Source organism: Cuculus canorus, chromosome 4 (genome assembly GCF_017976375.1).
Source record: "Cuculus canorus isolate bCucCan1 chromosome 4, bCucCan1.pri, whole genome shotgun sequence".
Classification (NCBI taxonomy): domain Eukaryota; kingdom Metazoa; phylum Chordata; class Aves; order Cuculiformes; family Cuculidae; genus Cuculus; species Cuculus canorus.
Window position 1 is genome coordinate 79,661,619 of NC_071404.1, and position 21,199 is coordinate 79,682,817.

General features: G+C 46.0%; 1 protein-coding gene and 3 long non-coding RNA genes across 21 annotated transcripts in view; 3 read left to right on the forward strand and 1 right to left on the reverse strand.

Annotated features, from left to right (window-relative positions):
* Window positions 1-5,422, forward strand: part of LOC128852172 (uncharacterized) — a 237,699-nt gene extending 232,277 nt beyond the window's left edge. For 9 of the 10 annotated variants that reach the window (XR_008449854.1, XR_008449855.1, XR_008449853.1 and 6 more), the window contains 2 exons: window positions 315-454; window positions 4,740-5,422. This is a non-coding gene — a long non-coding RNA (uncharacterized LOC128852172). Of the gene's footprint in view, window positions 1-314; window positions 455-4,563; window positions 4,644-4,739 lie in introns of all 10 variants that reach the window. The other variant, XR_008449861.1, reaches the window with a different exon arrangement.
* The window catches only part of ANTXR2 (ANTXR cell adhesion molecule 2), a 102,319-nt gene that overhangs the window by 42,490 nt on the left and 38,630 nt on the right, over window positions 1-21,199 (reverse strand). The window contains exons 11-12 of the mRNA XM_054066343.1: window positions 8,726-8,804; window positions 5,624-5,719 (exon numbers count right to left, since the gene is read on the reverse strand). Coding sequence (XP_053922318.1) covers window positions 5,624-5,719; window positions 8,726-8,804 — 175 coding nt within the window. The remainder of the gene's footprint in view (window positions 1-5,623; window positions 5,720-8,725; window positions 8,805-21,199) is intronic.
* LOC128852173 (uncharacterized) lies at window positions 5,732-7,352 on the forward strand. The gene is made up of 3 exons (XR_008449863.1): window positions 5,732-6,260; window positions 6,380-6,619; window positions 7,287-7,352. It is a non-coding gene; the product is annotated as an uncharacterized LOC128852173 (long non-coding RNA).
* The window catches only part of LOC128852171 (uncharacterized), a 50,815-nt gene continuing 36,972 nt past the window's right edge, over window positions 7,357-21,199 (forward strand). For 6 of the 9 annotated variants that reach the window (XR_008449844.1, XR_008449849.1, XR_008449847.1 and 3 more), the window contains exons 1-5: window positions 7,357-7,539; window positions 9,916-10,535; window positions 11,093-11,206; window positions 11,989-12,095; window positions 13,973-14,447. This is a non-coding gene — a long non-coding RNA (uncharacterized LOC128852171). The remainder of the gene's footprint in view (window positions 7,540-9,915; window positions 10,536-11,092; window positions 11,207-11,988; window positions 12,096-13,972; window positions 14,448-21,199) is intronic. The other 3 variants (XR_008449851.1, XR_008449848.1, XR_008449852.1) reach the window with 3 other exon arrangements.

Sequence of the window (21,199 nt, forward strand, 5' to 3'; positions counted from 1 at the left end):
ATCTTGGGCCAAGATGCCTGCTTCCTTGTGCCACGCTGCCGGATAATTTCTGGCCCGGTGACAAGTGTGAAATGCCTTCTGGTAGCTCAGGCTTCACCTCTAGACATCTAGATCGCTTCTGCAGATCTCACATTTCACATCTAATAATTTCAGCATGGAGCTCCTCGACTGTTTGGTGGGGAGCGCCTGCAGGAGGAGGCACCTTTGCAGGGCTGCTTCAACTGATACTGAGCATGGCCCACTCTTAGGATAATTCACTTACGCCTATTTTACACCTCTGCCTACAGTTCCTTCCTGTTCCCTTTCTCACTCAGGTATCGCAGATCTTGGGGAGTGCCTTGGTACTGACAGGAGTCCACGGAACACTGCGTGGAGGGGACGAGGAAGACAGCAACTCTCTGAAATCACGGAGGTGAAAACTGAATGCACAGCTGTTCTTCCACAGGAAAAACAGGTCTGTTACCTAAGAAGTACCTCAGTGATATCAAGTGACTTTTTGTGCTTGTATATTGTATAGAAATGACTAAAACATAGCCCAGGAATAGAACATACTCCATTTCTGCTGTGCCTTACATCATACAACAGAACCAAAACAGTCCACGATGACAAACACCTAAATCTCCTCGTACAGGATTAAGCATTTCATTTGGAACACGTCTTTTTTTATTCACTCCATGCTATTAATTACAGTACTTTCCTTGACCATACCACTGCCTATAAATAATATCACTGCACAGACGTAGAGCATCATGCATAACAGAAACATATTTTTCTTGACCAATACTCAAGAACGGTTTTGATTTGTGTTTCGAGTCCCAGTGCCACCAAGGCAGTTACTGGTTAGTGCGTGAACAAGCTATGAACTTCGCAGAATACCAGAGTGCCAGGTTGGAACGGACTCTCAGGGATCATCTGGTCCAACTGTTTAGATGATCTCTAGTTTAAATGAGATGATTTCTAGCACTGGATACAAGAATTCTATCAAATAAGAGAAATAAGTAATGGCACTCGTGGAAATATTTTTCCACAGCACCTTAGGTTTCAGGTACTGAATTGTTCACCAAGCAACCTCAGAGTATTCTGAGCGGATTGGGAAGTCAGCTGTGGATTTTAACCAGACGTCCCTTTGCTGCTCTGATGTTGGAAAAACATGCCAGAAGGTACCTTTCCTTGAATACTTCTGAATTCTTTTTCCTCCCACCTCTGAATTCCCAATCAGGAATTTTCAGAATTGGTTATTTAATTAGTGGAACATTCCCGAGAGCCAGACTGGAATTCCCACCCTAACTTTACAAGAAACAACAACACAGAGGGATCATGGGTCAGATTCCGAGAGATACTTGGGTGCTGAGCCAGGTTTTCCGAAGCATGAAGATACTTTAATTCTCACTGAAAGTCTGGAAACGGTAAAACAGCGTTTCCAATATATTGAGGGTCAAAATTCCCATTCTTATTTCCCTTTTGCCTGTTTCTAACAATTACCTCAGAAACTGTATTCCAGTGCCAGGACTGCAAGGTGTAGGGGGAAAGTCCTGGCGAGGCTGCGGATTTATTTAAATCCATGCTAAATGGTATTTTCACTTCACTCTCTATAGCTCTGCAATTCTTCAGTCTCACAGGCTCTCCTGAGCAAAGACAACTTTGCTCAGTAAATGTCTTCGAGACGTGTGCTGATGGTTCGCATGGGCCCTGTGCCTGTTGATAGCAATGGAATCAAGACTTCTACCCTAGTGGATCAAGAAAAACTAAAACTCCGCTTGCTGGACCGCACAGGGCTTCAAGTCTCACGCCATGACAGTCTCTGAGCACAGGATCTAATCCTACGCCAGCTGCTGAACTCCCTCAAGCTACACGGTACACGTGATGTGAAGCTAACCAATACATTAATTAGCTGCTACCTCTGATAGCTTCAGAAAATGAAACTTGCTTTAAATGTGACAGTGGTGTGAGAAAATAATCTGCTTTGAGTAGCAGAAAGTCACCCCTGCTGACAGAAGTAGAATGCAAGTGCCTGCATCCTTATGTTTCCACCGACCCCTCACGCACTCGTGCACGCTGATTATTTCCAGTCCTGTGTGGTATTTCAAGTGAAATCAGCAGAAAGCTATTCTTAAAAAGAGAAATCTGAGGAACTCGTGCACCTTTGGCAGAAAACAATACAAATGCAGCATGAAGCTGCACGTACCAAGGATCATAACACTGGAAATTCCATTTCTCCTGAACTGGATTCAGATCGCTTAAATACAGCGAGTGAATAACGCTGCCGTCTGATTAACCCCATGTGGAGGTGGACCGCTTGCTAATGTTGTTTTGGTTTATCACCCTTACTACCAGGCAAGGCTGCATCTCATTTATTTAGCTGCAAAGAATGAGACCTGAGTTTGGAGGGGAGCCGATTTCTTAAAAAACCAGAAAGAGAGACGAGAAGTTAGTTGCTTCAGGCAACGGTCCCTTTGATCTGCTCATTAACACGTTTCAAATGTTCGCGTGATGTGGGCATTAGGAAATGTCAGCACCAGAGCCTGAAGCCAGCTTGATGCAATCATATGTTCTGATACCGAGGGAAGAGTGAGAGAACTGTCAACAGTGAATTGCCTTTAAAAAGGGGGGGAGGAGGAGGAGGAGAAGGAGTTTCCCTACCCCAGCCTCCTAAGTGTTCCTGGACCGCACCTAGCATGGATGGAGTGCTCAAACCTCGTGGACCCGAGTGCTCTGCCTGCTCCTGTGGCTCCCGACACTCGTTCCATTCTGCCTGCAACACCTTCTGCTTCTCTCTCTTTCAGTTGGTTCTGAAGCATGGGGTGCCTTAAAGGTTTGCGGCTTCCTCCCTTGCTCCTGTTCTTTGTCCCATGAAGCCGACCATTCTGCTCTGCCAGGGAAGCAGACTTGGAGGAAGGGAAGAGGAGGTCCTGGCTGGCCCTACTGTGCTGCCTCTCTTGTCCAGGAGACTGGCACCAAGGCCCAAACTGGATTAGGCAGAAGGGGTCATAATGTAACGGCAAGGCCCTCAGGTGCAGCCAAGAGCAAAAGAGCGGACACAGAATAATGATCTGAGGAAGCGGACATCAAAGCAAAAGGAAAGGAAGAGCCCTCATTTGGTAACAGGTTTAGTGTAACAGAAAATGTGGGTTTGCAGCTCGGCATTGTTATAGCAGTGAGTCCTAAAATTGCCTTTTTTTTTTTGAAGAACTAAAGAATATCCATGAGTGGTGGAAGAGAACAACAGAGGGCACAGACACTTGAAGGGCCATGGTTTCATTGCTCTCATAGAATTCAGGCACCTTCGTAGTAACAGCTTCTCAGTCTACAGCTCAAGACTTTCCTGGAAAGAGCCGATTGCTCCTATGATGAACACTGTATGCAGAAAAGATGCTCAGGGTAAGCTGCTGTCCTGTGCCACAGACGTCAGGGAGAAAAAGACTTCAGCACCAGGTGAATCAGAATGAAGGGACATCTTCTTACAGCTGAGATGACCCCAGACAGAGTCCTGCCCTAATGCCACTGTGCGCCTTTGGCTACCAAGGTACTGCCTGTGCACTGCAATTTGTTTATAAAAGGGCATCTATTTTACTTAATTGGGCCCAAGCTTAGGCATCCCTGTACAGCTCCGCGTGATGTTTTGATGTACACACGGAAGATGAACTGAACTCTTTTCTCTTGTAGCAGGCATGGGCTGGTGCAGCTGATACTATAATTGTACTGGCATAGAACCAAAAGGGCTGGAAATGAGTACTATAGAACTATATGTTTGGACTTTGACATAAAGAAATCTAGAAAGCACCTCAGTGATTGTCATTATGGAGTCATCACTGGGCAGATTCCTGCTCTTGAGGGACTGAGGTGCCGCAGTTGCTCCCTACTGTAACGAGAGGAAAATGCACAGTATATGAAGTTTTACTGTGCCATGGGAACTGGCCACTGACGAGCACGGACTGGCAAGCACCGACCAATGGGAAGAGTATTTAGATTTTTTACACTACATGTACATGTGCAAACCTGATGCTGAAGAGAAGAACATCCACTTGGCAAACGATTAAAGCACACGCAGTTGATGAATCTGTTGTGATCGATTGCACTTCCAACTGTATGAGTCTGGTCCTGGGCTAACACAAATCTGAGGTGGATGGATCATGTTCTGACAGACCTACTGAGCCAGGGACAGGGTTTCAGTGAGGTAACTCATTCTGAGAGCTCTGCAGACTAAAGGAACAGGAGGTTCCCTGACAGCAGTCAGCTCAGAAGAAAGTGTGTTTGTCTTGGGAGGGGGGGAAAGGAAGAAAAACTTCAGAAGTTAGGAAAAGGACAAAAGAAAAGCAGCTGCTTTCGGCTGTTGAGCAAGATATGGTGATCCTTCTCAGCACGTACACGGGAGTACTGTAGTAACTCACTCCAAAGTAAGCCTGTAAGTAGCTGGCAGGAGACACTGGGAAAAAGTTACTTGGGTTCAGATAAGGTTTTAAATTGTGTTTTACAGGCGTGTTTTCAAAATAGCTAGACTTTGAAACAGAAAACGTTTGTTTTTCTACTAGCATGAGTTTACTATTTCTTTCATCTCCCCCTCAGCCTGCCCCAGGTCACAGATGTACATGGAATGCCCAGTTGTGGCCACCTTCTGCAAATAGAAAGGGGAGAAACTCAGAAAGGTGAAGACTTTCTGTGCGTCACATTGAGCCAGTTATTTTAAAACAAGAAATTAGGTGGGTTTCTTTGTACTGATCTCAAACCTTTCTTTTCCCCAGGAAGGCCCACGGTATGAAATAACGTTGAAGTAAAACAAGTAACAGACAACCTCCCTAGATCCCTGATGGGGCTGTACTGTGGAGAATGAGACAGAATGGAGTCTTTCTGTTAAAGGGGAGCCTGTCATTCCTGCCTCAGAAACCCTGGACCACGAAGGTGCTGATGGACGCTGAGGACTTGTCGCTCTACGAGAGCCTGGGGTCTGACTGGCTGCACCAGCACTGCTGACTGGGTGGGCTTCGGTGTGGTCAGAAAGGAAAGGCAGTTCCACAAAGCAAGGAACACAGTAACAGCCTCCAAGTAATCTCCGCTCCCCAAGTCCTCAGCGCTGTCGTTGAACTGGACGAATAACAAACCTTACCAGTTTAAGTGCCCCAACATGCCAGAAGGCAGAAGGAGAGTTAGTGAAACAGCATTGCAGACTGCTGCTGGAAGGATAAAGCATGCACTCGGATGAAAAGAGATGCAGTGTCTGCAAGGGATTATTAACAACAAGAAAGGATTTCCAACTTGAGAGCCTGTAATGGACTACAAAACCCAATTTTAGTGATTGTACTTTTAAAATGGTCCTTAATGCCAGGATAACATCTGCACGTCACCATGGCCAGCAACTCTCAAATAACAGAGGAAAGGGTTTTATGAAAGATTTCACAGAAATACACTACGTGCTCACCCAGCAGAAAGCCAGTTGTTGAAGCTGGTCTCTTCTTTCATTTATTGCGTATCACTAACAAAAGAGAACTCCCTCAACAGATGGCTTTGTGTCTCATGTAGCTCTCCTGTTACTGAACTTACTTCCTATGGTATCTGTGTTTTCCAACATGGAATGAGTTACCATTGTGAGTCACACATCTAGTGCCTTTTTCTAACAGCCGGTACTCACCACTTTGCAGCAGAGGGGCCAGAACCACCAGAGCAGACCAAGTGCCACCAACAGTAACAGCACGAGAACAGCAATGAGAGCCGCCACACCACTAGACTGCGGAGAAATCAGAAGGATGGTGTCAGTGGACGGCACAAATAACTGCTGCCTGGTATTCCCACCCACCCCAAAACAGCTTCCTACTGGTTGATATGCATCCCAAACAAATGGTTCCCACTGGTCAGATCCTGTTGTTGCCCACAGAGCAATTCCGCATGCAGGATCGAGTAGGGGGTCTTAGCTAAATCTGTGTTTGGCACAAGTTCAGTGACACCCTCTGTTTTAAGTCTCCTCGGTTCCATGAGTTACTGTAGCAGGTGAGCTAGGATGCTTCAGCAGGAGCTGCATAGCACAAGGAATGATGTTTCAAACATGAAAAAAAGAAAAATGCAACAGTGACCTTATGAAAACAGATGTTATTCAGGCTTCAGCTGGGAAAAAAGGGAAGGAGGGACTCCCCTGGAATTACTAAGGGCGGCATACAGCGTGATTCTGTGAGAGTGAGAGGAATTGTGCTGGGGATACAGGAGTTGCAAATGGAAGGTGAAACAGAGCCTTGTTCAAGCACATGTCATGTCGGTGCAGCCAGGAGGAGCAGGTAAGATGTGCGGCTCGGTGACTAAAGGTAACAGATTCTTAGATTGTTTTCACTACAGCTATGTGCGTTTGCTCAGGAAGGCTCTGACTTCTATCTCTTGTTCCCCAACTGGCCATCAGCTGCTCAGCTACCAGAATGAGTGGAACAGTTCTAGCAATGACCCATTTCTTGCCGTTGCCCATCTGCTACTATGGAAACAACAGCTCTCCTTGTACGCAGCTGCCTTTGCTGCAACTTGTATGGAAGGCAAAAGAAGAATAAAACAGGGCGATAAGAAGTTTTTCCTGTCAGTGCACATCTGTACGTCCTTTTAGTGGAAGCTTCTGACTGCAGAGCAGCACTGTTCGAGTGCAGCAGAGGTAAGGCAGCTGTACCCGGCAATGTGCAATCTGCTTTGCATCAACGCTTTGTTTGTACCGATCTGGGCAACTCGCAGTTTTGAAGGGAGCGTTGGGTCAGGCTTCATGTGCGCTATCTACTTTTAGCGGACTAAGGTGAAGAGAAAGCACTGTCAGTCCCCAGCATCCTCCTGCGACATTAGAGAGGCTGTTGGAGTATGCTGTGGTGTGAGATTGAAACACTTGCAAATAGTAAAGAGGCCCTGTTTTTACCACAAGGGGCTTTCAGCACCAAGCACAGTCAGCATAAAAGCCCCAACTCTCACCCACATGTAGCTGGGCACATTCGCACCCACATGGCTCTGTGCTTGGCAATCAGGCCCTGGCACTACATTCACTCCTCTGAGCCATGGAGGAGTTACGTCCTGAATCTTTCATTCACTCACAGTCTTAAGTGTGACAGAAAAAATTGTCTGATTGGTCTACGTACAAGTTGCAGTTTGTATCTCTTGAATCTCTTCAGCAGAGATCTGTGACTTGGGCAGTGTGTGTTTTTTCAGCTCTCAGCTCATGCAGTCTTCCTGCCTGCAACTGAAGGGCTGAGCTGAGACAACTCTGATTTTTACAGTTACCCAAGTAGTTAGTTATTAAATGAAGAGGAAAAACATGACATTTTTTTCTCTTTTAGGTTAATTTACCTATGAGCGATAAAATCCTATTGGAAAAATACACACTCCTGAGCAGAAGGCACCGTGCCTGACAGGAAAGCTGCACTGAAGTCACACTTCAAATGAGAAAAATCTAAGGAAACGCGGTACCCACACGCAGCACGTTTCCAAAACCTCCATCCTGATCTAGCAGTCTTGTGCCTGTCTGCAAAGCTTGTCACCACCTTGCCTGTGTGATACAGAAGACAGAAGAAATGAATGGAGAGCAGAGAGGTGAGATTTAGAGTTTTTATATATTAATTTAGGAAAGTCGCTGACTGCCTGCGTGCAGGGTTGATCCCAGAAGCTGTTTTCACCTGTTTTCTGTAAGCCTAAGATAGAAGCATAGCAGGGTGCTCGCACTGCCCTGACCCTGCGCAGGCGCTGCAGCCTGTGCTTGGCAAAGACTGTCTCCTCATTAACATGGCTTAGAGCCTGCGCTCCTCACTCAGGCACCGAGGTCAGGTATCTCGAGTTACGTACTGTTAGGGTCGTATAATCCTGTACGATTATTGCCATTTTCCGTACGGAGGCTGAAGTGCTAAGGTTCTGCCTAGTCGGCTGCAGCCCACGCCCGGCGATCCCGCTCAAGAGAGCTGTGCTGGCGTGGGACCCCGGGGGATGGTGTCGCACCCAGCTCACGGGGCAGGGCTAGGTCATACTGAGCCAGTCTGATGGTGCGGAAGCTTCCCAGATTTAAAAGCCACAGCTGCACACTGTGCTGAAGTGATCTGTTATAATACATTTAGCAAAATACAAGGAAGGCAGAAACACTGCTCGGACATCAGGGCGGAGCTGGCCTGGGAGAGGATGAAGGTTGCAGGGCTTTCCCTGTACATTTAGTTCTGCACCCGTTAGTGACATCAGCAGCCCTGGAGCAGTTGGCAAAACACATGCAGCAGCAGTGGAGGGAGCCCGTGTCAGAGAGCAAAGGTAAATAGCCTGGAGAAAGAGATGGCTTTCACGTGTTATTAGGAAGTCTCGCAGGATGCAAACTTCCCTTATGTGGATCCTGCAGAGAGGATCTTCCTAACAGAAAGCTGTTTGCCATCTTAATGGGAAGAATGAAGGGAATTAGTTTATATAACTTCCAGAGAAAATCCTGTCTGTAACCACAGACGCATCGACAAGGGATCCAAAGCAGCTGAAAACTCTTTGCTTTGTGCAGTGGTGTTACAAAACAGACTCAAAGAGTGTCTCGAAGTACAGAGAAAGCTATTAGGGGCCTACATATGAAGAAATTTTATCATATCTTGTGTGTGTACTGGTGTAATTTTTAGTTAGGTGGATTTGGGCACTGTAAAACATCTGACGGGAGTTGCCATGCGCTGAGGCTCTGCATTGAGAGATCACGCATGGCAAAACAAAAAGAAGGTGGATTTCAGGATTCTACACAGAATGATGTTAGCCATGTACTTACACACTCGGACGCGGTGATGGTTAACGAGCTGGACATGAAAGATTGTCCTTCACTCAAACTCACCAACACTTCCAGAGTTCTGGAAAGTAAGAGGAAACAGTCATCAGCCACAGCACAGTCAGAGCGCGCGTGTACATGCTGCTCCAGGAGAAGAGAAGGGCAGTCGGGGCCCTGGAGCTGCACCAGGCGTTGGAAGTGACACCACAGACATTACAGAACTCGCGTACTACTTTGTAGTATTGTTTCTAGGAATCTCTGCTGACTTCAAAGTGACCAAGCTGCAACAGGGCTGGACCCTGAGGCTTTCAGAAACCCACTGTGGTCATTTTAGATGGAGCTTTCTTCCCTCAGCCTGTGCTGCTTCCCAGGAACGGTGCACGTTCTGTGTCGACTGCTACCGGGAATCGTTCTAATCTACCGGCAGAGCCCTCTGAGCACAGAACACCTCTTCTATATTCCACATAACACAAAATACTCCAGAAACTTTTACATAAAAGAAATCAAAGTTCAGCTGTAAAAAATGCATGGGTTTGTCTGTTCCTTCAGCGTCGCTTTAGTCATCTGCAGACATTATGGATAAAAATGTCGGATAATTATAAATGGTCAAGACTTTCTATAAATAGCACATAAACACTGCACGCAAATAGTGTGTGGTTTACATTTTACAAATTAACCCTAGCAGAAAACAACACATGGTGAATGTTAAACATAAGAAGGCTCTTCAGCTTCTCTGGCTGGGATTCCGAAGATTCAGACAGTTTATATTATGGATAGATGTAATTAAATAAAAATATAGATATCCATGAGCTGGAATGATTACTCGTTTATTCCATTCTTACATGTCACGAGTTTTTATTCTGGCACAAATGCTTCAATCAATATGGAGTCCAGAGATACTTTAACTAATTTGGCTCATTTCTTTTTCAGTTTTAGTAAGAATTAAGTAAGTTGCTTTTGCTAAACTCATTTTTAAATGATCCGTGTTATGAATAATTGATCAAACAGAAAGAATAACTCTAATTTACTTCTAATTATTACTGGAATAAGTGACTCGGAACAGATAAAAAATGAATTCAGCTCCCTTCCAACTCGCTCCATACGGCAAACTGTACCAAAGCTTTGGTTAGTGGTGGATTTTTTAACGTGATGCTTTTTCTTAGTGTTTTATTTCCACTGTTTTGCTTTGCCAGCATAATGAGAAAAGTGGTGGGAAATGGCACCATGACAGTTCTGCTGGAGTTTGCCTGGCACAGCAATCCTGTCGGCTGCAGCGCGAGGGAATGCCGGGCTGCGACGGGCAGCAGCGTGGTGCTGCTGACACCGCCTGCGTCCGGACAGCCCTCCCCGAGGACACTGGTACAGTTAAACTCTTCAACCTTTTGGAGATCTGAGCATCTTAAATGCCTCACATGCAGGGCTTTTCTGCCCAAGGCACTAACGTACAGCCCAGCTACATGGAGGTGACTCCAGTGGCACCCTGGTCCCACCACTGCGTTGGCTGTGTGACTGCGCAGCTCTGAGTCACGGGATCAGAGACTTCCTCGCGCTGGGAGGGAAAAACCAAACTCAAATGAATCCACAGAAGTATTTTTGGATGGCGACTTCTCAGTTAAGCACAAGAGGAAAAATGAATCTCCCAAGTGTTTCATTTTCCCCTGTTAGCCTTGTCTTTTTAAACCATGGCTCCAAGAAGCAGCCCACAGGCTCCACACCTTGGTTACACACCCGAAGGGGCATTCATCGTGGTCGTGTTTCCTGAACGCAGCAGTTTTTTGGCCTTTCTACTTTTTCTGGACTTCCCTAAATAATGGTAGGTGGTTTCCCACTGGCTGATTATGGTGTTGGGTTCAAAGCTTGCCAGCACGGTAAGAGGCATTCCAGATGCTCTAATTCCAAATGTAGGGCACTATGCAATTTTCATTTTTAAATCGCTGTATCGTGTTCTTTTAGAACCCTGATCCTTGTATCCCTGTTGCACTGACTTTGTTTCCGACCTTATTTTAACTGTGCCTAAATGCATTGTAGGTTTTCCTTAGCTCTTTTATCTTTGGTTGGGCAAAATTCCCACTGAGACCACAATAATCCTGCCTGTGCAGCAGTTAAAAGCTGGTGGGTTTGGCCAGTCACACCAGACTGCAGCTGCCGCCAGCTACCGGGGTCACATTTCCAAAATGCTTTCAGACGCTCCCTTTCTCCCCATTTCATTTGTTTTTTAAAAAGTGGATCTGAATCCTCAATTTCATATTTTTTTTTTCTGCTATCCAACCAGTCCCCTTTGCTGTCTGACAGTATTGTCCTTCCTTCTGATGTGTGTGTTCCTGTCAGGCAGGAATATTTTCTAACATCCATTTTTTTATCCTCTGTCAGTTTGTGGATTTGCACACCGTGCTACCATCAGTCCCAGACCTACGTGGCTGAAAAGGAAGATGCATCTGTGGCACTGTCTGAAATGTCGTACGCTTGGGCTCGCGTGTTTCTCAGGTGAGCAGCCAGGAAATTTGAAATATCAGAAGTGCTGCTGAAGCACATTCTCACTCTGCACGTTCTCACCGGTACCTCTGACTGCTACTCATATCTAATTTCATTCTCCTGCATAAGAAAGCCCAAACGAAATCTGCTAAGTCCTCTAAAATGCTAATATAATTTATTTCATACAGATGTTCATAAAACTAGGCTTCTAAATGAGGTCTTCAGGAAACCAATCCCCTCTTTTGCAGCAACACTTCCTGTGTGGACAGCCTGCAGGCTGCGCCACGCCTGGACAGGTCCGTCACCAGAACTCGGGGTGCACATCATCAGGCTTACCCTGGGGGTGGATGCACTTACTCACTAACACACCGCCTTTTACAGTCACTACTGCCTTGTGTGACAGACAGTGTATCGCAGGAGTTCCTGGGCCTGTGACTTAAGCGTTGGGCTTCCCTAGAACAAGTCCAGCTTTCAAGACTTATCAGTTGATCCCGTTAAATTTCTCACTCTGTTTCTTGCATGATAAAGCTTGAAGCAAAAGTCACCCCCTTTTCTTCTGCCTTCCCTGTGTCGCTCAGCGAACTACAGACTCCTGTTACAGTACGTGTTATTGTATTAAATTTAAAGAGATGGTTCTCTTTTGCCTGTGAATGGAACGTGTATTGGTCTTGTTCTAGCACTGTCCTGTAGCACCCACAGCTGGGATGTTTGCCACTGTGAGTTGGTGAACCTTGGCTGAAACGTGCAAGGTTTATCTGACTTGGCTATTAAGGAATCGAGCTCTTTTTTTTCAGATGATCTTTGCCAGCAAATTGAGCAAATCAGGAACCTGAAAGACATGTGGCTAAAACACTCCAGAAGAACATCTCAGCCTATGCTAAAGACAAGGAGCATTGCCCAGGTATCTTTTAGATCCTGAAACTTCCCTAAACCGATGAGGTTATATGAAACATTTTGTGTGATAGCCAAGATTTCCAAGTGGACTTGTGCCCCTGGTTACACACTGCTGTTCTCATCACAGAGCTGGCCTCTGTATACATGCCTGCTGACGTCGGGGTTCCCTGATGAACTCAACTGGTGAACATTACCACCATTCTCTTCTGCTAAAAAAGGCAGCTTTAAATTCTAGTCTTGCTAAAAATCGTGCTGTACAGGCCCGAGCACTGCGTTCCAGCTCCATTACCCTATCTCAGTGTTTTACCTGGGATACAGGAGAAAAGCAGCGGCTAGGGATGTGTGTAATCTGTTGTCTCACGCGACTCGCCCAGAGGGGTGGCGTGCCAAGCAGGGACACAACTCCAGCTTTTTGGCTCTTCTTCTTGGCTTCAGAACACAGCCACGCTTGGGCACCGGGTAACGGACACAGAAACAAGTTCTATTAAGAGCGTGTGAGCTGCTGGAAACATCCTCTACAGTGGGACAAAATCTCAGTCCAGCAGAAATGGCCAGGAGGATACACAAAGCACACTGCGCAGTCTGCTGAGGACAGTTATTGCCAACAGCTATCATAACGGGGAGCCTGCCCGTATTTTTAGGAGGTGCCACTGAGCAAGCTCCAGCCGCCCTCTGAGACCAGGCTCTGATGGTCCAATCCTCGCTCACAGAATGCCTCTGGACACTGCTCCGGCATTGCAGAAGGCAATAGGAAAGGGCACCAACAACACCTGTGTCCAAACAAGAGCCAGGCCTACAGCTTACTGACCCCCCGGAACCGCGGCAGAAGGAGGTTTCGAGTTCCTGGTGCCACTTCAGTGACACGCTTTGCATCCCCCAGGCTCTCCCTGTCAGACAGCCTGACAGATACCAAGCAACAGGCTCACTGAGCACATCAGCTATCGCCGCAGATACAGTGCAGTCAGAACAACCGGCTTCCCTATCAGCTTCCATTCTCATACACAGCTTCAGGGATGAGCCAGCCGAGATTTCATGGGACTTGATCATACTCGCGCAGTTCTGGAAGCCACAGAGTGAACTCATACAGATAATTATCTCATCTTCAAAAGGATGAACCTGTCAACATGCAAAATCACTTTTTTCCTGAAATTGTCATGTCTGTTGGGTATAGGAAACGTGCCTTTTCATTTCTTTAGCATCCACCTGTCTGATGGGCTGCATGTACTTCTGTTCATATCAAACCTGCCCCTTCAAATCTGGAGTTCCGAAAACTAAGTGCCCTATTTCTCTTCACTTGTTCACAGACGCCCAAGAGAAAAAGTTATACATAAACACACTTCAAAGTCACTAGCGACTGTTCACATGTGAGGCTTTTAGCCCTGCACTAACGTAAACTGCAAGGGTTTTGAAAATAAAATTACATTCAGCATGTTTGGAGCACCTTCATTTCCCACTGGTGATCATCAGTGTTTTCTGAGTGTCGGGTTCCTCAGGAAAGCTGAGATCAGCTGAGCTGAGCTAGCATATGTCACCAGGTAATAGGTCTGATCTGATCCTTTTGGGCCTCTCCTGATGTGCTTTCCTGCAGACTCGGGGAGTGTCATTTCAAGGGTCATGAGGCTGCCGTGGTTTTTCGTGACCAGCTTAGCTCACAAGGGCAAGAGCAGCATGGGTTTCGGTCAGCTGGCCATAAGACCATACCTTCAGTCTCCCTGGCAGAGGTCATCAGGAACGCCTCAGAAATGTGGCTACAGGCACCAGACGCCTCTTTTTAGAAGTCGGTAGAGCCAGATCTCCCAACAATTACTTATTTGATTTATATGACTGCACCCATAGTAACTTAAGTGCTTTCCAGTGACTCAAGGAATATTGCCTCTCTTTCAGCTGAGGAATACAGTGCGAGACAAGAGCAGAGAAGGTGTCCAACCTTAGCACCAAAGGAACTACCCTGGTTTTACAAGGAAAGATGGGACTCATGCTCATTTCCGACCAGCACAGAGCAAAACTAAGTACTGCAGCACAGTTTCTCTCCTCAGGTGAGACCTGGTAGAACCTACCAAGGACCGGGAAGTGTAAATGTTGAAGGTGCTGCAGCAATCCAGGATGGCCTCCTCAAACAGCCAGACAAACCTTCGCCCTGCTGTGTGACACGATCTGCGTGAGCCACAGGCTCGACGTTACATCTCTGTGCACAGGAAGGGGACACAGACCGAGGGCAACCACCAGAGGTTCTAATGATCGTGGCCTGCTCGTGCTGTGCACAAATACCTAGCCTGGCAGTTGTACCCGAGGACACTGCGGGTGCCTTCCCTGGGTCCGGCTTGACAACAGGGCTGTGAGAATGAGCCTGGTGAGAAAGGTGAGCGCAGCCCTTCTTGCTGTTCCGCAGCAACCCAGCAGTGCCCAAATCCAGCAGCTTGCTGAGGCTTTTAGCCAGGATGTGCATTCCTGTCTTCTGACCAGTTCTCACACAGCACTTGAATACAGTGAAATCAAAGAGATGGCAAAAAAAAGCGTGTGCAATGAATGAGCTGTGCAGATACTCACAAACTCTGCTGCTTTCGGGGCACTCGAGTCAAGGGTGCTGTTTTCCAGCAGTCCATACTTTTAAAGCTATTTCATTGTAACGGGAAGAAGTGTGGAGCTTATTCACAGGTCAGAGCACTTGCTCAGGGCGGGAGGGATTTCCCTGTATTTTGTCTGTGAAATATTACTTTTTGGATGGGAATCAATCCTGGAGAACTTGGTCGGAAAAGGGCTTTTAAAAAATGTTCATATTTATGCCCAAAGTTAACCACAGGACTCTTGCAACTTTAACCTGAATCAGCCATGGCCCAGTGGCTGTCCCAGTAAATAATGTACCAAAAAACGTAACCCAAGAAGACCCAGCAGTGCAATTCTTTCTTTCCTTTATGTCCACTGCTGTTTCATTGTTACAGACGAGGAGCTTGGCCTGGTGCCATATGTCACCGCAGCCCTGGTCTAAAGCATTTTGTACCCTGTGAAATACAGCTGACATTTCAATCCACAGTAACCTATTTGCAAAGCATTCATTTGCTCCTTACTTTATGAGTAGCCAATAAAAGGCTGCCATTTTATGACCCATTAAAAAAGATGAAAAAAATTAAAAAGAATTGTGAAAGACATTTGCTGGAAGTAATAAATAATTTACCTCCAATTTCCACGCACTGAAAATGGAACTGGCAACTGCTCGAAAAGTTATTAAAATTATGGTGACAAAGGTATTTCAGAATCAAGTGCCAACATTAAAATAACTAAAATCCTGTACATAGCTGAAGGGGGCCTACAGGAAAGCTGGAGAGGGGCTATTCATAAAGGCTTGTGGGGATAAGACCGGGAGAACGGGTATAAACTGGAGAGGGGCAGATTTAGACTGGACATTAGGAAGAATTTCTTCACCGTGAGAGTGATGAGGCCCTGGCCCAGGCTGCCCAGGGAAGCTGTGGCTGCCCCATCCCTGGAGGTGTTCCAGGCCAGGCTGGATGGGCCTTGGGCAGCCTGATCCAATGGGATGTCCCTGCCCGTGGCAGGGGGGTTGGAACCAGATGATCTTTAAGGTCCTTTCCAACCCTAAGTATTCTATGATCCCGTGATCCTATTTAAAGGGTGCTTTCTCTCTAAAATCCTACCTCCATGAATTACTACACAGCTTTATGGCACAGTTAATATTGGTAAGTGCATCTGTTCTGAATAGACCTACACACACATAGGTTGTGAGTGCGTGTGTTGTCACATGTGTCACAGTCATCGCCCACAGGCACATCGGTAACTCTGGCAGGTGGAACCACTGACTGAAGCGTGAGTTTCTGCATGCCTATTGCTTTACCCCCATGATATTTCCCATCTCCTGCCCAAGAATCTGGCAGCACAAAGGGGGTGACACCTGAAGGAGGAAGAAACTGGAACTCCAGGTGACCAACAACATGCTCTTGTTTCTAACACCATTCACGTCTGGAGCAAATACAAGTTGGCATTTGGTGCAAGTGCTCTGCATTTTGGAGTCTGAAGGAACAGCCCCCGCTGCCAAACCATTACGGCCTCTTTGGCCCGTATTTGCTGGGGATACAATAAGTGGGGACCCACACATTCATGCCATCCACAGCACCAAGCGGCCTTTCTCCTTGGTTAGCACACACTCCAGGAGCACACACGTCTGACTGTGTCTGGGGATGCAGCGCTGCAGCAGGTGGAGGTGATGCAGACCCACCAAGGGAAGTGTTTCAAGCCCCTGTTCATATTTTATTATTTTTTCTGAGGACAGCAAGACCTGCACTGTGCAAATCACCACAGTGTTTTGGTAAAGAATTAGTACACTCACCCCCCACCTCGGCGTAACTTAGAACTGACATAAATTCAAGTTATAGTTCTCATGGGTTCCTCTCCTGTTACCCTGAACTACTGCAGCCCTCTCAGCAGGGCATCCCAGACGCAGGTGTATGTAGCTCTGGTTTTCCCTGAGAAGCAGACAGAAGTGCAGAGTTACCCAAGTATTTCACTGCTGGGAAGCACTAGTGAATCCGAAAGAACTGGGAACCAGCAATGAATTAGCTCTGATCTCATGGAATCATGGGAACCTGCAGTAACAGGGTATGAAATGTCATTATTATGTTAAATTAGTCTATTAATTCAGCTCAAGATACTATGTCCACTGCGTAATATTAAGCACTTAGTTCTGCTCATGCACTTCCTTAATGCTCGGGGAACACCGTGCGCCCTATTGAGGAACGTGAAGGACTGCATTAGAAATTGCTGCTGATCTTAACATCAGATCCATATGTCTGAGGGGCCCGTTAGCCTATACAATTCATTGAGGATGTTTCCATCTGTGAATAGTTCCCATTATAACCTAATTGTGTCAAACTAATTGTATTCCTAAAATATTTTCAGAAGTTAATATTTATAGCAGACATTAAGGCTAATCCGTCCGTATTTCTGATTTTCCCCAACCTGAGCTCATTTCTCTGGCTCTTGCGGTGGGGGGAGGTTGTGCCACATGAGTAACCGGTGACTGTGAACTGTACTCTCTTTTATTTTTGTTGGAACAAAATGCTTGCACAGGGGGGATAGAAGCTGAAGTGCTGGTGCTGAAAATAAATGCTAAGTGTCAGTGGAATGAGTCCAGGTGGGAGTGGATCTCACTTAGGTAAACTCCCTTTGCCCAGTGCTGCAGGAGAACAGCAGCTGTTTGTGTTGAAGGGTAATGTTAGTATGGAATCTCTGAGCCTACGTGGATGATGGAGAATTATCCCATCACCTGAGCACAGAGGCTCTGCAATGAGAACAAGTGGAAACAATCTGATCTGAGATGGGCAGCAGGAAGCTAAAAGGGAGCAAGGAGGGCTCATTTCCTTTTGCACCTTTGCTGGTGCATCCACTGTGTCAGAGGACTGCTCAGCTACTGCCCACGGGGAAGATGGAATGGCTTTAGGAAGCCTGACGCACCGAAGGGAGCCCAGGGTTCGTCCTGGTGGTTGATGTCTCCTTGACTGCCTGATCTTCTTTAGCAAGTGCTTCCAAAGGTACGGTTGCGGAACTGGTTACAGAGAGTTCTACTCGTGTGGGTTTACTGGGCTTTTGCCTTTTTAGATGAATAACTGGTATTATCAGAAATTCCAAGTCTCTTAGTCAACAGTTACCTCTTCACTGACAAATCCTACTGAATCATACATTAAGTGCTCCTCTATTCTCTGGACAAGTTGTTCTCCACTACGCACCTGCACTATACCTCATAGACTGAGGAGGAGTCTGTGAAAACGGGTCCTCAAACCCACGCTCAAGAATTTAAACAAGTGGCTAAAAGTGCTCATCGCATGCATTGCCCTTAACGTTTATGAGTCATTTAGTTCTGTGGCCACGTTATTCTCTTGCTTTGGTGGTCACAAAGGCTGTGATAAGGCTATTTATTTTATATCAAAAAGAAGGTAAATGCAATTTCTTAGTTGGAAAGAAGAGAAAATGCTCAACACACCTATGAAATGCCAATTTTTTCGTAGATAATTTAAAAAAACACATAAGGCGAATCCGCAGCTGGCATACAGCTTTCCTCCTTTGGCACTTTTGCAGCGCGTTGCCCTAAATTTTACTTTTCTTGGTCAAGTTTTGTCAACAAGTGACAAAACAAAAATTTAAAAGTAATTCCCCACGTGGCCATAGGAAACAACAGTAGTCTCTTTCGCCTGGATTTTGGCTATGTGTTTCCATGTCACAAGAAAACTGAAGTTACACACGACTTCTCAGTACTCCTTTGGGCAGGCGGGCAAACCTTCTACTCAAATTAATGAACTTGACAAAGTTATGGGCTTGTCTGAATAAGTAGGTGATCTCATATGGTTATCTACGCTTTCTGGGAATGGTAGGGGTGTATTTGAGCACATGCGTGCACCTTATGTGGAAGTTGCACCTGGTGGGACTTGCGGAAAGCATCATTAGAGAGGCTTAGACTTATTTTGTAATAACATGTTTGGAGTTTTTTAGCTGATCTGTTTTGTGTTTTCTTTCCATCTGGTAAGAGGAATGCAGAAAGACAAAGGCTAATTTTAACTGACGATTGTTTTTGAGTTACTAAATCTCACGGTGCGGAAAGGTCACGATGTAGGATGAGCACAGCAATGATTTTTAGTTCTCAAATATGTGCGTTGTAGGCAGTGTGACTGTTGGATGGGATCTGCGTGTGAGAGGTTTGACGGTGGCTGCGGCGGTCTGTTATGCCAACATTGAGCTAATACGATGTGAAAATCGGTGCTGGGTTAGGTCTAAATACTCGCTTATTGCCTGTTTGGTTTTTAATGCTTGCAGCGTTAGAGGGAAGTAAGACTGTGTAATCCGAACAATAAGTTAATGACACTTTTTGTGTGGGAATGTAAATCTGGTTATCGTTCGCGCCCAGCCCCCACTTGCACGTGTTTCCAAAGGCACTCATATGCTTCTTCTGAGAGAACTAATGATGCTTTATCAGCTCGCTCACTATTTAGATATTTATTTCATATTTACTTGAAGAATCGGGCCAATGTTTTTGAAAGCACATTTAACTATACCATATGCCTACTTAAATCATTCCTATCAAACAAGTTGTAGGATGACGCTCTGGTTCATTCTGTTCTGTTTTCCCTTCCTTCACAATGTGTTTATGTATATTTATCCAATTTGTTCTGTTCCTCTTGCCAAATTGCAGGTTTGAGATCTCGGCTAGGCAGGGGCAGCTGCGCTATTGTTGCTGCCGTACAAAACAAAGGTCACAGACTGTGCCTGTCTCCTAGAACTGATGGCAGCTGCGTGTTAACCAGTGTGCTACAGGCGCAGAGCAAGCGGGTTCACAGGCGCGCAGGAGTAGGTATAAATCTTTCTTGCTAAAGGGCAAGGCGAGAACTCAACTCTTATCTTTAAGAAGTAATTTCTGTGCAAATTAGTCTCTTGTAAAACATTCTGCTATTTAATTTATTGATGTAATTTCTTCCTCTGTCTGAAAAAAGAAAATCACATTAAACAGCCCCACCGCAAAAAAGCCAAAATCTGAACAACAGAATGGCAGCCGAGTTGGAAGGAATGATCTCTCCTGCACGTAGCTAATCTCGGCTTATCTCACATTTGAGGCTGGTCGGGATTACCAGCTGTTCCAGCCCAGAAGGCTGCTGAGCACAGATGCAGTAGGCTCCCACAAGGTGACATTTCCCTCCAGAGAAGGTTGTTTCCTAACCTAGCCCAGCAAAACTCGAACTAACCCAACAGCAGAGCAGGCCTGCTGCAAATGTCTTTTGTTTGTTAAGAGAGATCAATGGGCAAGGCTCGTGACTTCAGAACTATCTGCCCCTTGGGTGGCCTGATACATTATCCCTTCTTCTCCTGCTGCCTTTCAGAGCAGAAGCCAGGAGTCCAAAGTTATTTCAAAGGGTGTTTCTTAGAGGTGTGCATAGCTTTAGAAACACTAAAGAAGAGGGGGTGTAATAGCTGGGGTAGACTAATGAGATGAGGTGCATGTCCACAGATGCAGCTCAGAGACTGTACAGCTGCCTTTGAGGCCGGCTGTCGATGACTACTTCACCAGTGCACCGTTAATTATTTAAGAGAGCACTGGGGAAGCTACCATCACATCTGTCACCCGCACACAGGCAGAACCTTCACTCATCGCAGGACCAGATGTGTTTATTTGAAACATGTACTAACTAGCTACTTAATGGGTTAGAATTATTAGCCAGAAGTTAATTAGGCAAATATATTCATTATCAGTCACTGTACAAAGCATCAATTCCTTAATGCTCCTTGAGAGCCATGATCAACCACAGGGAAAAAGGAGGGGAATAGTAAAGATCCCATAAAGAAGCTGCAGTGAAAAACAGACTTGGGAAATCTGATCACCAGTGAGAAGGGCAGTGCTGGAAGTAATTGCTTTAAAGATGTGCCTCTTCATACTGCAAGTGTACTTGCACTTGGGAGGAAGCAGGGAGGCATCTTTAAGGACCTACAGGTGCTGGAGAAAGGTATATATATTTTTTTTTTTACAGTGGAAAATTCCTTAGAATAGTGAAGTCATACTTGGAAAAGGACGGCTTCCCTGTTTCTGTGTATATTGGACACATCCCTCAAGATGCCAGTGCTTGCATGGCCTTCTGCCTGCGTAATGAACTCCAACACTGCTGGCCCATGGAACTCACTCCTGTTCCCCAAGAGAAGAAATCCAAAAGTAATTCTTAAGTTTCTAGCTTCCCACTTCCTGTCACCAGGATCAGCGGATGGAGTATAGGCACAACTTGCTCTACCTCTGGGATAGCCAGGGCCGGGGAATAGTCAGGACCCTTTGTTTGAAGCCTGCCATGGCAACCATTTCGTAGAACGCCTTTTTGTAGAACTCACTGGAGAGCAGCTGTCTAAGAAACCAAATGAGGCCACTTGCGGGATGGAGCCCACAATCCATTCATCTTCACTGTGTCTGGTGGCTTTCATGTGTCTGTGCTCTTCTGCTTAAATCTGGTGGTGGTATTAATAAAGATGACACTTTGGGAACGGAAGGCAAGGCTCAAAGCACCGCTGTTCCATGGCCACAGAAACATCTTTCACTGAAAGCACCCAGAATTAATATAAAGCACATGCTGCATC